The following is a 16,099-nucleotide window of genomic DNA, read 5'->3' on the forward strand; positions in this document are numbered from 1 at the left end:
TTCCCACCACTGCCTTTCTTGTGCACTATCCTACTATTTTTGTGAAACTTCTACATTTAAACCATGCAAACAAGGCCTCAGAACACCAAAGTGTTCCAGACCCTGACGCTCCAGATGCATTTCAAACAGGGAGAATATGTAGTGAAATGGATGTGACTGGAATAGTCAGCCAAAAATCAACAGTCTACAAGTACAATCAGTTCAGTGTAGAAAGTTGCTAAGTGATGAGTGTTTGGGATTTCCTATGTATTTTTATGAGCTGTTGCTCTTTCCTCATAAAAAGATTCACATCTGCTTTGAAGGATATGTGACTGCTGGTGCTTGGCTGGAGCACAACATCCCAGTTCAGTGCTGAAAAGATATAGATATACATTGCCAGTAAAACATAATTAAAGTTGGCATTCCCAGTGACTGGGATGTGGAACCAGGAGCCAGAATGCCTGATCTTGGTCTCTAGCACTGCTGATTTTTGGCAAGTTGCTACCAGAGTCTGCTATTTTAGTGTGTTCAACTTGATATAGCAATGGCCAGATTTGCAGGGCAGCAAAACTGGCATCTCTGGGGCCAAACCCAGCAGATGGATTTTCCAAACAAACTCATGAAAGCTCATTGGAGCCGACTGCACCTGGAAACATGGCAAGTGGCCGCAAAATGCTAGGTGTTGAGTAAAATTCTGACACTTTTCTGTTCTCACTCAGCTGTCACTAGCAAGATTTGTGCCACTGACAGTCCATCTCCAGCCCACTCTTCCCTAAAGGCAAGCACTTTCTAAAAATTAGCCCTGTAGAGGTCAAGATGGAAAGACTTTTGGTGACAGAGACAACCAGTGCTGCTGGTCAGTTCAGAACTGCAGCCTTGAGCACTCTCACTTCTGCTGTTTTCTTCCAAACAAAGTCAAGGAGCACTGAAAGTGTTCCACAAACCAAGTGCTCTCAAAACCTCACAGGATTACCTGGAGAGAGTAAAATGTGGCTTTTAATTTTGCCTGTTAAAATTGTCAGCCAAAAAAAAAAAAAAAAAGAGACAGTTAAGCATTTTGTGAGGACAAGTCTAGTTGCTACTTCAAAATTCTCTAGCTACTTTATTCTACCCTAAGCCTGATCCAGTCTGAAAAGCCTGAAAAAATATAACTTTACTAAGCAGACTTTAGTAGATGATGAGACCACACAAATTATCTTGTTACAAAGGATCACCTAGGTCATGTTTATGTAATCTTGTTCTGATAAAACTGTCTTCTAACATGCCTTAAGATTTGTTCTGATGCTTTGGCAGCTTAACAGCTGAAGACCCCAAGGAACCAAACAGTTTGACCCTTCCTCTTATTTGTTGGACCCAGCAACTTACGGCCTCAGGACTCATTTTGATGCCATTGAATTGCACTGTGGATCTTTTCAGTCTTCAGGAAAAGACATAGAACAATGGAAAAAACCCACTAGATTCAAGCTGGGTGTTTATAGCAGCAGCAGGCTGCTTGAACACGTGTTCAGAGCAGAAGTAGGGTGTTAGTGGCACCATTTCCCTCATTCCACTGCAGCTCGGAGTGCATGGGGCTCGTGCTCTCTCCAGCAGCACCGCGAGCCCAGCTGGAACATCGGGTTCATCTCTCCCTTTATTTCATGGTTTCTGCCTCTCCTGCTCCTTGCAGCCATGGGATACCCACAAGCTTCAAAGGACTAGACTAGTACAGAAGAACAGAATGAGGCCAGGGCTGGATTTGTCTGGTAAAAAGTGCAAACCTGCACAGAGGGAAGCAGTCTGTCTCCTGCCCTCTGCAGTGAAGAGCCCCTACCTCAGCCCTTAATTACCCTGATGGCTGATGTCACTTGTTAAACCACAAACTAATCTCCCCAGGCCCAGGGGCAGCTGTGCAGTTCTCCAGCAGAAGATGCAACAGCAAAGACCTGTGGAATTGAGTTGAAAGAACCTGTCAGGCTGACAAAGAGAGGAGGGATTGGCGGGAGCACACAGCTGCTGCTGCAGGATTGCCCAAAGGGTTCCTAAATTCAGTGCACAGCACAGACTGTGTGGGTGGCTTTGTTGGCTGGCTTTCCTTTCTCAAATTTTCTTAATATGCTTTAAGGAGCTTGGAGTTCTCTTTGCATCAAAATTAGCCTACCAATACCCCCTGGATAATGCCTCTTTTCCTCCTGGGAAAAAACAAAAGGGCTCCTGGAGAAACACTGCAAGGATCAGACGATCTCGTTTCATTAATGAATTGCTTGGGATTTATCAGAATCATTCTCAAGATGTTACCTCAGAATATGATGTGCCTGGTCATTATTATTCAAAGTCCATCCTTCCCACGAGTGTGAGTCCCCCAGACAGCTCGAAAAATATTCACTGCATTATGGCCCTCAATTTTTACACAATTAACTAATGCTAAACACAGCTATGGTTTCAGCCTTAGAGCGGAACAGTAATATGCAGAAGATTCCACCTTCCCTGATGTGCAAGACAAGAGACAACCCAGAACAGAGGCTTGATTGCAAAGAGGGGAAAAATAAACACAAGGGGAGTAAAATCCAGAATTCATGAGCCAGAGTCAAGCAGGCATGTGCCCTGGCAGAATTAACTCAGGCATCCTTGCACTGTTTCCTGCTATCCTCATCGACTCACGAAACACCAGGCTTTTCACCACGCCCTGAAGGGGAGTTTCAGCCGTCCACCAACAGCTCACACAGCACCAGCAAGGAGGTAAAAACCAGAAACAGAAAATCACTTCATTCTCCAGTTTTCTATTTAGAGCTGTAAGGGTCTTGCAAGGGAAAAAGAGAAGCTGCATCATTACAGTGTTGCTGCTTTACCCAGGACCAGGCTGAGCTCCCCAGGGCCTGGAAGATGACTGCTTTCTTCCCTATCATGACAGCTGGAGACGTGGAGGTCAGAAACATTTCCAGGGCCAACAAGAAGGCTGCACCACATGTGTAAATGTTCCAAAGTTGCCTGCACTGGGGAAAAGATTCCCAGCAGAGCTATAAAAGTGATAAAAATACACTTTGATGGACACAAGGAGGACTAAGCAGTCTTAATTCTACTTGGGAATCCACTAAAAGTTGCAAGGAATAGCCAAAGAAGATGAACCTTCTCCTTCCAAGCCTTTTGCTGAATTGTTTCCCCAGGACTCTGAGCACTTCCTATATTGCCAGAGTAACCTTTTCATAACCTGGCAGCAGTGCCTTTCTTTGGGAATCAGGAACTTTGGGATTTCAGTGTGCTTGGTTCACCAAAGGTGGGCACTGGGAGTGGGGGGATAGAGTAGTTTTATCCTTGGACCTGCCACAGAGTGCTGCTGTGCAGGCACAGTAAACACAAGCAGCAGCTACACTGTGCTCTGAGTCTCAGAGCATTAACTGTGGTCGCAACAAGAACTACAGAAGTCAGAAGATGGATAGATTAGCCCAAGCAAAGAATGTGCTGTAAGCTGAGAAGGCAGAAGGTGGATTTCTCTGGAGGCAGACGGAGAATACATTTACATATGAAAATCTAATACACAGTGAAAAAGGAAAAGGGCATTACATAAATAATACGAGGGAAGAAATGAAAAATATGTATTTTTAAACACATTCTAAAAATGGTTTCCAGCATCTGCAAACATGTTGCTCAGCCAAGCAAAGACCCAGAGGCAAGAGGCTTGGATGAGGCAGGCACACACAGAGAGCAGAGGGGCCCTGCAGAACGTCACTCATTCACAACTATCCTTTCCAGTTCCCTTCACCTGTAGGGGGTTGGGAGAGTACACTGGGGGTATCTCTATTAATTTACCTTTACTTTTAATGAGCTGCAGACATTTGCTCCTGGCCACAAGTGGGCTCCTCAGCAGGAAAGACTCCTGGTGCCACCCACTGCCAGGATGAAAGTGGAACACATATTGCAGGGAAGGAGCAAGAGCACATGGGGTGCCCCCACGGCTGATGTGGTGCCCCTACTGCTCTGGATCTCCAGAGGATAACAGGTACAGGACTCAGAACAAAACTGGAATGTGGGAAAGAAACTCTTTCTTGTGCTTCAGCTCAGAACTTTAATCCACTCAGCTAAAGGGAAGAGCTGAGGTGTCCCCTCCTCAGGACTGAACCCCTGCTGTTCACTTCTGCTGGAGATGTGGCTTTGCCACTCATATGTGGCACATCCATACGTTCATCCAACAGCAGCTGACAGCTCAGTCTGGCAGGAACCTGCACAGCCATTTGCCCTCATTTCCCCTGCGGGGACGAACGACGTGATCGCCTTGTAACTCTTGATACACGAGAACTTACACTAAGCCAGCTGTAATGGCACTTTTTGGCTGCTTCATTGATTTCCACTTTACTGGGTTTGCAGGTTATACTGCTTCACTGTTATAGGATTTTCCTGTCCTTCCGTTCAAATCTACTGGAAAAGGTACAAGGCAGTTTCGCCTCTTCCCAGTGAGGCAAAGGCACCTGCGAGGCTCCTCTGTGGCAAAGCAGGGCACAAAGTCTGCAGGCACAATGCAAGGCTGGGGACACCAGTAAGGCAGCAGCTCTAAGGTGGACAACCATCAGATTCCAGAATCTGAGAGAGAATCCTGTTAATTCAATAAAGAGCTGTTTTACACTCTGCTGTGGTCACCTTCTGGGCATGAGAAAGGCATCACTGCTGAGTGGCATCAACTTCCTGAGAGGTGGATAACTGTCCCCTGAAGCCAGTGGGAGCGTTCTGCTCACTCTGGGTTTGCTCCTCAAAGACATCCAAAAGTACTACATAAGCAAAACCAGACTAAAGTAGATCTGTATCCATTTCCCTCTTGACAGAAGGTATCAAGGCAGGAGAGGCTGAGCTGTTGTCATCAGTGTCAAAGGATAGTTAAAACTGAAATGAAACACGGAAATCCATTTGCACAGCAAAGTCTGTTCCTTCAGTCTCGACATGCAAATAAAGCAAGGACTGTATGCAACACCTGAGCTGCTTCTGGGTAACTAGAGGAAAAGAAAAAAAAACCAAACAAAAAAAAAAAAAAAACCAAAAACCAAAACCAACAACAACAACAAAAATAACCCACAAAAACCAAAAAAATCCCCGAAGATAAAAGGAGTGACTAATTAAACAGAAACCAAATCCTCAGGGAAGATCTGATGGTCAAGAAAATGCTGGCTGCATCTGAGCTTCCTCCCCTTGACTCAGAGATGAAAGTTGTGTATCTGCAAGTTGCTTTCAGTAGTACTGGAGGGGACTTGTTGGATAGCTGCGTGCACTAGGCTCCAGCAGGAAAAAGCTTTTTTCCCTGTGGTTTATTTTTTTGTCTTATAGAAGAATAAAAAAAATGGCCATGTCTCTACATGAAGAAAGAAATTGCAAAAGCTCTGCTCTGCCCCTCGTCAGTGGAGATGGATCTGTTCTTTTATTTACACTGCGTGACATCCAGGGAAGAAAAAGCTCCACAGAAATAAATTAGGGTCACTCGCTGTCAGTGCAGATGTGCTCCTGGCTGTTAAGCAGCAAAATATGGCCCTACCTCCACTCCAGAGAAAATTTTGCTGTGAAAATGAAGCTGCACTGCAGATCCTAAAGGTGATGGTAATTAGTGCTGGAAAGGAAATAATCAGCAATATTTCCCCACATGAGTAGGGCCACCACAAGCAAGTGACATCTCTCCTTGTGAAGAGGTGAAATTCTCCAGGAGGGTATAGAAGTACATGTTTCCATCTGGGGAGCAGGAGGGAGGAAAGTCAGAAGGATACAAATTTCAGGAGTTCTCCAAGGATGGACAGGGTTTGTTGTTGCTGTTTTAGGAAGAAGCAGCTAAAAAACCCCACCATTTCCTAAAGAATTCTGTTTGGAGACAGTCTTACTGCAAAATCTACTTTGAAGCATATTAAACTAAGAAGGAATAAGATGCTCTTGTTACAGAATAAGAATTGCTGGAGAAATGTTCTATTGCACTCTACATTCACAGTCTGCCTCAGATGCAAATGAAATCTCAAGTGCCAGCAAGCCCCAGACAGAAGCTGTCCCCAAGCACTTTGCAATGATGGGTTTAAACTCTGGCAGCACTGTGACCACACCAGCTGATGTCAAGGTGCTACTTTCCCTCATATCCTTGGCCATTAGGAACATTGCCAGGAAGAAAAATGAGAGTTCATGTGTAACCAGGGGCGAGGACTGTCTCACTTTCTCCCTTGAACAGTCAGATTGAATTTTAAGATCTTAAAGGTAAATTTAACTTTAATAAACAGTCCCTTTTACTGCATGAAGGATCCAGATTTCAGAAGGGAGAGGGGCCACAGAACACCGTGGGCAAACTGAGATCCCAGTGATCTGCTGTCTCCAGGGCAGGCAACCCTCCTGCAGGGAATTCGGGGAGCAGTTCCAACAGGTTTCCAGCTCTGTTCCCTGCTTCTCCCAAGGAATGAGTGACACACACACAGCTTTTAGAAGATGGCACCTGGGCCGAGGCTGGGTCACAGCATTTTTCAGCTCTGCTCCTGACTCTGTGACAGATCATGTCCCATTTGATGGAAGGCAGATAAAGCTCAGCGAGGCTGAATGGCTTCTCCTGTACCAGGGAATTGGGCATCTTGCTGTTCTCTCTTTGCTGTTATGACACCAAGCACAAGTGTTTGTCAGGGAACAGGACACCAAGCTGATCAGTGTCATACCAAAGTCACCACAGCAGTCAAACTTTAATAACTATAAAAATTGAAAATGCTCACTGATGCTCCTTTTGGGTAGGTGGAGGCCGTGGTGAACCAGCACTTGCCCTGTTGTCATTGTGTCACAGCTGTCCTGTAGTCACCCAAAGATGTGGCTTATGCTTGCCAGTAATGTAAAGCACATCCATCTTTGTGATGTTTTGCCTACACATTGTACCACTGGCTAAAAATCTTGAAGTAAACTTTGATAATTTCAAACAAAGTTTCACACAAGAAGACCTACAGACTTTTCCTCTCCTCTTTTTTTACCTGACCACAGATCTTTGCCTTATTTTGTTCTTACCCTTCCCCACCACGTTTTTTTCCATCAGTGATAAGGTGACAAAAATGTAGGGAAATAAGAAAAAAAAAGAGAGAAAGAGAAAAGAGGAGAAAAATAAGTGGGCTTGTATGAAATTTATAATAAAGCACTCTTTGAAAACCAGTGGCATTAGAAAAAATAATACAAATTAATTGCTTTTCATCCATCCCCAATTATCTTTTACATTTAGCAGCAGCAAAGACTAAAACCATAACCTCCAAGTCAGGGCACAGATACAAGGAGCGTGTTACCATTTGTTGAACATGTAATAAGAAATTTGACCCTTGAACTAACATTATAGGGCACATCTGGAAATTGCCACTTAGGGGTGACATCAGTCACTAAGGAACCAACCTTCCTGGGGAGAGTGACTTTTTAGAGGGCTCTTTGCCACTGCTCAAACCTCCTCTAAAATTTATCCCTCCTGCCTACAAAGTGTTTAATAGAAGTTTGCCCCTGCATTAGGGTCCCAGCAAAACAACTTGTGCCTACATTTCCTCTTAAAATTAAGCTGGACTGGGAATGAATGTGCCCCATTACCCTTTCTCTCCATCCTCAAAGCCCAGAGAAGCCAGACTGCATTGAAAGAGCAGAGCCAACCTCTAAAGGGCTGTTGTCAGGGGCAGAAGCCTGCTTTCATCCCAAGTCCCTTCTTCTTGCCCTCCAAACAAGATTTACATCCTTTTCTCTGTAAGCTGGAGAAGTCAGGGTGACGTGGCTCTTATACACAATGCAACAGGCACCCAAGGAGCACGTGAGCAATCTGTGCAGGGACACAGGGAAAATTTAATCCGAGTGCCCTCTGTCAAAGGAAAGTTTGCAGTGGCCAAGTCCCAGTCACACATGAATGCTGGCTCCTCAGAGCAAAGCAGAAGGAGCAGGAAGGAAAGTGCAGGGCACCTTGGAGACAAAAGGACTAAAAACACAAAAAAAAACCCCAAAAAAAACCAAAAACCACAAAAATATCAATTCAGCTGAACCCAGCCAGGGCAGGCAAAGAACAAAGGGTCAGAAGACAAAGCTGGAAACAATAGACCAGCAAGATTAATATCAGTTGTGAGGAAGAGCTGGGACACTACTGAAGAAGAACGGCAAGGGCTTAAAGTATAAAAACTAGAAGAGATTCCTACTTGTGAATCCTGACCTGCAGCTTGATCAGCACAGCTCTCACACACTGCTGCACTGGCTGAAAGGGCTCGTCTCAACTTTGATTCCTTGATGGCAACAATGGTCACTCATCAGAGCCCTTTCCTTGCCATTACAAACAGCGCCATGCAAATGAGAGCTAAAGACACCCCCAAACTTCCTGTGGTTTTTACATCTTTGGCCTGAGTTTGCATATTTATTTCGTGCCCTGGCCCAGAGAAGATCCAGTATCTAGGAGTAATACTGCTCCCTAAAAGTGTAGAACTTGCTGCCTGTGGCCATACAGAGCAATAAACACAGAAAAAAGCCCTGATAACCAGGCAGACGTGGATAGGCTTCTTCAGAATCCACTCAGGCTGCAATCTCTAGTGGGAAAAACAGGCCATATCAGTGAAAGCCAAGTGATCATGAAGTCCAGGTGAATCAATATTTTCTCTTTTTCCTAGCCTCAGACATCAGCGAAGTGCCACAGTGTGTACAAATACGATGTGCTGTGCCCTAGAGGCAGGTTGGTAGGGCTGGAAGGAAATGATCTTTAAGCCAATGTTATCCGAAAGTATGAGCAGTCAAGAAACATTACAAAACCAGGATGTTCAAGACATTAATTGGGCAATCTCCCATGGAGACAAAACAAATTTGCCTGCTGTTGTACAGTGAAACCTTTCTCCCCCTTGAAGACCAAGGGTTTCTTTAGCCCGGTGATTACTGTAAAGAGCATTAGTTAAGCAGAGGTAGTCAAAGGCTTGCTCTGAGCAAAGGGCAAACCAAACCAAAGCCACTTGACATCTCTTAGCTGCACAGGCAGATCTGACCTTGCTGTCCCAGGAACAAGGAGTCAGTGCTGATCCACTCCTCCTACTGGGACAGGAAGATGAGCACACGGGGCCGGGTTGGGGAGGGGTGAGCCTGCCTGACCAGGCCAACTTTCTGTTCCTGCTTCTGCAGATTGAATGGAAGAGGTGGGACAGCAACATCTGCTGTTGGTGGGGAGAGATGTCTCAGCCCCTCAACAGCCACAGATGACACAACTCCTCCCTTGGGGCCAGCTCAGGTCTCCAGAGCTCTGGGGATTTCTCTGCTGTTGCAGACAGCAACACCCAGCCCATGCACAGTCCCCGTCCACACCCTGCACCATCACGCCTTCTCTTCTGTGCAGGAGTTCCAGAAAACACATTGTAAGGGAGTGAATCACATAACTCTATAGCCAGAGAAATTTCAACTCATTATAAATTTCCTCCAGCTCAGGCACCCAGGTGTATAACCTCCCGTGCCTGCCTGACACCACAGTGGATTGATGCAAAGCCTCTGCTGTCTTGTAACAGCCAATGTCACACTGGTAGCAGGAACCCCTCTAACAGTCTATTTACATCAACACGATTTTAAAAGCAGCTTTCATTTCCATTACTCCAATATGGATGTTTTATTATTCTCAGAACAACCTTTCTCTCTCCTGGGATACTTCACACTAAAATCCCATCCAGGAGATTTACAAGGGACAGACAATAGTGTTTTTCATGTTGCTTTAGAAGTCAGGGAGAGTGTGTTTCCCTTTGTATTAAAGCTTAGGAGCTGTGCACTTAAAGAAAAAAAGACCTTGGTGGGAAGGATGAATGCAATTTAACAGCTCTGAGAGCCCTGCAGCTCATTTTAAGGTTGGATTCTGTTGCCTTTGTTTGCTTCTCATAATTCGGTTTCCTGAACTCCTGTAAAAGAGACCATGAACTGCAGCTCCTGCTCACCACGTTCCCTCTCTGCTTCCAAGTGCTACGCTGCTCCTGGAAGCACAGGAGTGTTCCCACCCCCTCCTGACACAACTTATGCATATCATTGTCTGGGTGCAGAGCACCATTCATTCTATGGAAAGATTCTGCTCTTCTTTTGACCACGAGCAGTCACCTGCAGGGTGGAACTCTGCACTAGGAGATGCGCTTTCCTATGGATAGCAGCCAGAAAAGATTTGTATAGGATACAATAAGTATTGAAAGGGAATGGAATCTTTGTGTCTTTGTACCTTTGGGGTGGAAAGAGAGTATAAAAAAATACCCTTAAAGTGGAGCTTTTGTGTTGTTCAGTTCTCTTCAGTCTTAACAATGCAGCCCACAAAGAGAAACACTGGAAAAGGCCCCCAAAAGGGCATTCCTGCACTGGAGAGCAGCACTCACCCCTTGGCTACACGGCCAAGGCAGAGTCCCCTCCTGCACCCAGAGATGCATTATGAACACATCCAAAGAGGAACTGCAGACTAAGCCTTTATACAATATGGAAGCACCCACTGACTGGGAGTCTAGAAGTAGCCAGGACAGCATAAGTGTTTGCTTCCAGTCTCTTTCATTTGGCACAGAAGACAGAAGTGAGACTTGACAGTAATGTAACAAACATGCATTTATAAGTTTCCTATTCCCCATGGAATAGTATTTTGTTTCCTCCTCTGGTAGGAAGCATAGCTTGGAAACAAAGATGGATTGGCTTGCTAGAGAGAAGAACAAAACAGATAAAGTGAGGTGCAAGCCATGCATTTATTCAGATGCACATTCAGTCTGATAGGAAATCTGGCAGATGATGTCCCCAAGCTTCTGAGGACCCAATACCACAACAGGAATTTCCAGGTGCCATGCTTTTTTTTCCAGTACAGCTGCTGCTACCAGAAGCATCTTACACCAATGGCTACAGAACTCACGTTTCTCTCCTTCAGGAGTAATTTATACCCTGGAGACAGCTAAGCAAGGTCATCACCTCTGCGACTTCAAAAAGGTTCTTTTCACATGTAAAGACTGAATTTATGCTTGCATGTAAAGCCTGCCCTGGCCTTCAGTTACTATCACTTATGTCCTAATGCTCAAAAGATTTATGCTTACTAAAATAAACAGAAAAGCAGCTTTTAACCCTGACAGTATATTCCTCCTCTTTCTCCATAAGAAAAGACAGAGTTTGGGTAAAATTCCAAGTAGAAGAAACAGGCTTCAAAAGGATCCTTCTCACACTTATGACTGCGTTTCCCATAAGAAATAAAAACTACAAAATCCCAAACAAATAACAAAACAAAACAAGCAAACCCCATAACACAACAAAGAAACTCCCACCCAAGTGACATTTATTCTATAGCAGCAACTTCAGTCCCTTGCTAACTCTTTCAGGTTTCCTGCAGGATCAAATTCAAAGAATTTGGAGGCACTGTCTCCATGAAATGAACTAGAAAACCATTCTAAGAGGCCACTTTGGAATCTGTCCAGGACTTAAATCCTTCATAGCACCTGGAGCATCTTGGTGACACAGAGAGCAAGTTCAATTACCCACTAGCCCAGTGGGTTATTGTGCAACATCAGAACTTGAGAGACAGCTGGTGGGAGACGTTTTTTCAGGCAGTCTGTTGCCTTCTATCCCCTTCCTTAAACTTAGAATCGAAATTTGTACAAAAGTTTTCAGACTTTTTTATTCCCTGCCCTCTGCTGGCAAGAGGTTGAGGGTTAAAAGCACAGATCAAGAATGCAAACAGAAAATCAAGAGACCTTGCCCAGTGTAATCTGTTTCTACATTTCATATCATCTGATTTAAGGTGAAGCAAGAGGGAGCATTCATTTAAGCAGCTATAAAGAAAAAAAGATTGATTGAAAAGTAATTTCTGCTCTGTTTCTTATGGAAAAGAGTCCCAGGTGTCTGTTTTTCTTATATTTTCTTTTTAATGGCTATTCCCTTTTCAGCCCATAAGTTTCAAGGTCAGCTCCAGGTCAAATTACACTTAGCCCAAGAAGCTCAGCATCTGCAAACCCAGCTGTGGGATCCCTCTCCCTTCTGTCTTGCACTGGGCTTTCCATTCTGGCATCCCAGCCTGGAAAACCCTATTAGAGGCTGAGAGTACAAATTTTCATTTCTGCATTTAGAAGGCACAGTGAATGCCACACTGGCAAATCAACAAATTACATCCTACTAATAGAACATGCTAAATCAATAAGTAAAAGACATGTCTTGGTAGAGCTAGACATATTTAACCTTGGAATTACTGACTGCTGGCAAAAGCATACAGGATAAACTTAAACATAGGAGTGTCTTCCACAACTTTCCATGTATGTGAATAGTGAGTGACAGTTGCTTTTCTCCCACAAAGAAACTAAAGTCTAGCAAACATAGGAAAGAAAACAAGACTCTGAGAATATTGGGGGCTAAAAATACTCCTATTGTCAGATCTTGGCTAAAATCCAAGCCTTTTGAAAGGTGGTTTATGGCCAGTGTTTAGAGGGGAGAGGCTTGCATAGACCTTACACACATTAGTGCACACTGTTACCTGACGTCTGTAAGAGTTAGTCTATTTGCCTTACAGTAAAGTATGGAAAAGAAAACAGCACACACTCTCTTAAATACTGTGGGGAGTGAAAAATGAGGAAAAGTAGCTAAGAAAGGAAAATAATCTAAATCCACAACTTCAGAAAGATCCCTCAGAAATCTGAACAGCCCAAGAGAGGTGAGTTCAGGATGTAAGATGAATTTGCACTTCTTTGTGCTCACTACAAAAGCCCTCCACGAGCAGCAGTGATTCCAGTTGGTTAAAAAATGGTCTACAAAAGCAAAGTGAAAACAAATCCTCTTAATCCTGGACCCTACTCCAATTTGTTCATCCCTGAAAGTGGTACAAACATCAATGTTCATGGTGACCATCACCATCTGAAGAGAACACCACCATTCTTTGGATGTGGAAAGTACTCATGTGAATATATTGATTATATTCTCTGGTGACTGGGCCTCCAGCCCTGAGCTCCACCACAAGCAGTTAAGAACCATCAGGAAAACTTCCTAAAAAGGCCAACCATTGAAGTAACTCTTAAAAGAGCAAAACAGAAACAAAAGGTTCTTCATCCATCTTTTTATGAAGAGGCCCTCCAGGGTTTTGTCTGCCTTTTAAGGAACTGAACTGCAGCTCAGCAGCTGCACCATGTGTGAAATATTACAGCATTTGTTTGTAACTGCTGGATGAGGTGCCTGATGATTCTGAGGAGGTCTGGCTACTGCTGCAAGCGCTCCACAGTTGGAAGGTGACAGAAATGTGTATCCAAGTTTAAAATACTTGCTCATTTGCAGAAATGAAGGGCATTTGTATCCAAAACTCAGTTTGCAGTGGATTCTTCATAGTAGAGTATGAAGAAGGATAACAGAGAAACAATTTTGAACAAGGAGATGACAAGTTTTGTTTCCTACAAGAACACAAAATCCTTGCTTAGATGTACAATATGTGCATAAAGTGGAGGACAAAGGATCAAAAGACAAGAGCAAGCATCTCCTGATGAATTAAAGCTAGAAAACTTGCTTCTCAGGCACCTTGCCCAGTCAAGAAAAACATGGGGGGTGTAATAGGTAGCTCTTGTTTGGAGTACACAGCTAAAAATCCTTTAGCAGAGAGCAGGCCAAAGAGGGCAGAAAGGGACCTGGCCAGCTCAAAGACAGGTAGGAAAATGAGTAAGGAGTCAGATATCATCTTCAGGCTTTAGAGAAGACTGGAAAAATTTGAAGAACAAAAAATAAAACTTTTAACTCATTATCTATTCCCCTATGGACTGATTCTCCAAGACTGGGCAGCCACAGCTCTGGTCTTCCACGAGATGCTGCTTGCTCCTGGGGAATCTTTGGGATCAGTTTCCAGATCTTAATATTCCAGGTGGTGAGCATAATCAAACATTCAAGAAAAAACCTCTCCACCAAGAAAAAAAGTAATCCTGACATGTTCCATATGCACTGAGCTGGCATCTGGATATAAAATCTGCAACACCTAACTATGCCAAAAAAGCTTCCAGAAATAAAATTCCTAAGTGTGCCCTCAACTTGACTGCCAGAGGAATCTTTTTTATCCCTTCTTTTGATCCTCCCACACAAAAGTTTCCAAAGACAGAGCGAGCACCCAATTTTACATTTGGCAATGCTAGCAACAATGCTGCAATGGCCTTGAAATGTCTGATATTTCTGCTTGTCTGGATGCTAATTCTACACAGGAGGCAGCTCTGTCTGCACAGGGCAGGGGCTCGGAGCAGAGTCCAGTGCCTGCGGACCCAGGCACTCCCAAAGGAGTCAAGCACGTGCTATAACTGCAGCCACAGCAAGTTTTAGATGTGCTTCTCCAAGACTGATACCTTGATACCTCCTTGTTATTTTTCTTATCTTTCCTTCCTTTTTTTGTTGTTGTTGTTTGGGCTTTCTTTGTTTGTTTTTGCTTTTTTTCCTACAAAGCACAAAGTTTCTCTGAGACAATCAGAGCATGACTTCTATCTAGCTGTTTCATCAGGCTAAGCGTGCCACCCGCTTTTACACATCCCCTTTTCTTTTTTATTTCCCTTTTGAATAAACTCTCCATTATCAAAATAAAATAACATCATTTACAAAGCACCACCTCAGCAGCATGCCTCAGCTTTCATTTCACAGGGCTATGCCAGCAGCCACAAACAGAATCAAAGCAGCCAATTAAAAATCCATATTCATTAACAAACATCATGTGTGCTATAATGCCCTGCATTGACTGTGGCACGGCAGGAGATGGGAAACTCGCTGAGATTTCCTGCTCTCAGTCTGAAATATTGTTTTATTAGAGGAAGGGTTTTACCTTTGCTGCTCCAGGCCAGCAAGGAAAATGTCCTGCAAAGCCCACAGGGCTGGGGCAGCAGAAGGGGCAGCTGCTGACCTTTTGCCTCAGTGAGATGCCAGACACAGCACCTTGCCAGGATGAGGAGCACACAGAGAAGACCACGAACCTGTGCCAGACCCTTCCCACCGAGGTCTTTGGGTACCAGCAGGGCCAGTGGCAAACGAGTCTGTGGCATCAGGAGCAGACAACATAATAAACTCTGCATATGCTTGATTGATGCAACTCATTGGCTCAGCAGGGCCAGGTCCAAGCTGCTGCAGTGAATTACCAAATTGCCCTGGCTCCAGGGAGCCACTTTGATTTACACTGTCAACACTTTACCACTGCAGACAGCCACATACATAAGTACAATATTTCAGACCTATACAATGAAGTTATATGAAGGCGTGCCAGGGTTATTTATTTATTTGTACCCACAAGCCTGAGATTTACAACTCTTTATAAATACAAGCTGGGCAATTTGCTTTCTATTTTTAGCAGGAATGTTTTGTGCAGGAAACAGCTGTTAGCCACTGGGAGCTGTGTTCCTCAGAGAAGCAGCTTCAGACAAAGAGAGGCCCCTTAGAATTCAACTGGAGAACTAGGGTCACTGCTTTGTGATGGAAAAGAAGCTCGAGATAGTAGACAGCAAGAAAAAATAAGCAGTTAACAGAACCAACTCCAGGAAAATGGGCTGGAAACGCTCTAAGGAAAGGAGCTTTACACAAATATATTGCATATGAGCGTGACCGTCTCGTTCTTCCCAAATAGCTTCAGAGCCCAATTCTGACCAAGTTCAGCAAACATTCACAACACTTGGAGACAATCCATTCCCATAGCCTCAAAGAAGACAAGCAGCTGGTATTAGATGAGAGATTCTGCTGATATCCTCACTGTGGAAAAAATCTGTCACATGAGCTCAGTCCCCTTTCAGAGCCAAACACGTGCATCAGCAGGAGATCAGATGCCACCGGATCTGCCACCTTGGTGCAGACACTCACCTTGGCAGACGAAGGAGGAGGGGGTTTCCCCAGGATGGACCCGTGCAGTGATGAACACCACTTTCTGTTCAGCCTCTGGAAGCAGGTTTGCTGCAGCAGCAAAGGGCAGGGGACAGAGAGAGAAAAAGAGAAATAAAGGTCCTTAAACTTCACCCCAGATGTAAAAACAAGCAACTGTTAATTTTTAAAACACGTAGTTTTATTAAAATTGGTCATATGTTACAAGCAAGCGCAATCCATAACCAAAGAGGCAGTGCCACCAGGTCTCCTTCCCAGGCTGCACGAGGGCTGCAAGACTAATGACGTGCAGCCAAACCTGCAACAACAACTTTAGCTCTCCTTTTAAACCCCAAGATTTACTGCAGCCAGTTTAACTGCATTG

The 16,099-nt window shown here is 44.3% G+C and overlaps 1 protein-coding gene across 2 annotated transcripts in view; it reads right to left on the minus strand.

The window, feature by feature from the left end:
- LOC138114193 (BEN domain-containing protein 5) overlaps nt 1-16,099 on the minus strand; it is an 888,499-nt gene that overhangs the window by 189,325 nt on the left and 683,075 nt on the right. The window contains exons 2-3 of one of the 2 annotated variants that reach the window (XR_011152518.1): nt 15,718-15,807; nt 12,109-15,622 (exon numbers count right to left, since the gene is read on the minus strand). Coding sequence is in view for 1 of the 2 variants with exons in the window: in XM_069023367.1 (XP_068879468.1) it covers nt 15,718-15,807 (90 nt within the window). In the remaining variant the exon portion in view is untranslated. Of the gene's footprint in view, nt 1-12,108; nt 15,623-15,717; nt 15,808-16,099 lie in introns of those variants that run through there. The other variant, XM_069023367.1, reaches the window with a different exon arrangement.

The sequence above is a fragment of the Aphelocoma coerulescens genome, chromosome 8 (assembly GCF_041296385.1).
Source record: "Aphelocoma coerulescens isolate FSJ_1873_10779 chromosome 8, UR_Acoe_1.0, whole genome shotgun sequence".
NCBI lineage: Eukaryota > Metazoa > Chordata > Aves > Passeriformes > Corvidae > Aphelocoma > Aphelocoma coerulescens.